Genomic DNA, 1,111 nt, shown 5'->3' with positions numbered 1-1,111 from the left:
TGTTTCTCTCTCCGAGAGAGAAACATTGCGTGCCGTGTCGTGCTTATTTCGGGCGATTCAGTTCTGACGTTGAGATTTTTTATATATTTCTATGTCAGTCATGGCATGCCGAATAGTTGCAATTAACTATTAATATGGTTTCTGAGCATCGTGTGGGGTTGCGCTATCATCCAGGAATGGCTTATAGAGCTGCACATCGTAAATCGTCATCATCAGAGCTCCTACCCTAAATTGATGTCCTTGCTCGTGAAGTTGCATTCCTTAATCATGAAATTGATGTCTTTATTCGCGAAATTGATTTCCCTATTCAACCTTCATCGCTAAATTGATGTCCCTGTTCGCGAAGGTGACTTCCTTATCAGCTGAATTGATAGCCTAATCCGCCAAAAAGATTTCTGAAAGGTATAGGCAAGTTGGAGGATATCGCCCGTTCCATCGAAACGGTGCTCACCCAAAATGAAGCCTTTAAGGCTGACATTGGGGAAGGTCCTGAGGGAACCGCTCTGGCCGAGGCTTGGTTACCTGGGCTGGTTTGGGTCTATGATGAGCCACTGTATCCATATCCTGAATCAGTAATGGCGGCCGGAGAAGAGAGCACAGGAGGATGGTTACGTTCGACATTGATGTGGGCAGTGGTGGATGCTGGCACGAAGACGGAGGGAGGGCATTCTCTCGCCGGACGACGCCAGTTGAACGCCAAGGTCCAAGGAGCCGTGGCGGTGTATAGGGATGTTATGGATACAGCAGCCGAGAAGAAGCCGTTGAATAGCAGCCCTGGTTCCGTTAAGACCGAAGCGAGCTCACAGAACACCCAGAAACCCATCAACAGCGTCACGGAGGACACCACTTACTATCGAGCCACTCAACGAGCAAAGCAGTTGACGGAGTCCTGTGGTGTCGGGACGTTCGACGGCGATAACGGCAAGTTTATATCATTTATAGACAACCTACAGAGTGCTTTACGTTGCATCCCGTTTGTATCGGCGGCGGCCAAAATAGAGTTCGTATTCTTAAGTCTGAGAGGGCTGCTCTTAAATATGCCAGACGGAGGCCGGCATAGCGAACATTTACACGATGGATGCTGATGAGGGCTACCAATCGTTGATCAAAA

General features: G+C 48.6%; 1 protein-coding gene across 1 annotated transcript; it reads left to right on the top strand.

Annotated features, from left to right (window-relative positions):
• Positions 1-623: 623 nt before the first annotated feature.
• On the top strand, positions 624-1,000 carry Pmar_PMAR012229 (hypothetical protein; the record flags this gene model as incomplete). The annotated part of the gene is made up of 1 exon (XM_002769304.1): positions 624-1,000. A coding segment is annotated over one exon (377 nt), but the record flags the coding sequence as incomplete, so codon positions are not given.
• Positions 1,001-1,111: the final 111 nt, after the last annotated feature.

Source organism: Perkinsus marinus (assembly GCF_000006405.1).
Source record: "Perkinsus marinus ATCC 50983 genomic scaffold scf_1104296966122, whole genome shotgun sequence".
In the NCBI taxonomy this organism is placed as follows: domain Eukaryota; phylum Perkinsozoa; order Perkinsida; family Perkinsidae; genus Perkinsus; species Perkinsus marinus.
Note: the sequence above shows the minus strand (reverse complement) of the source record. Positions and strands in the feature narration are given on the sequence as shown.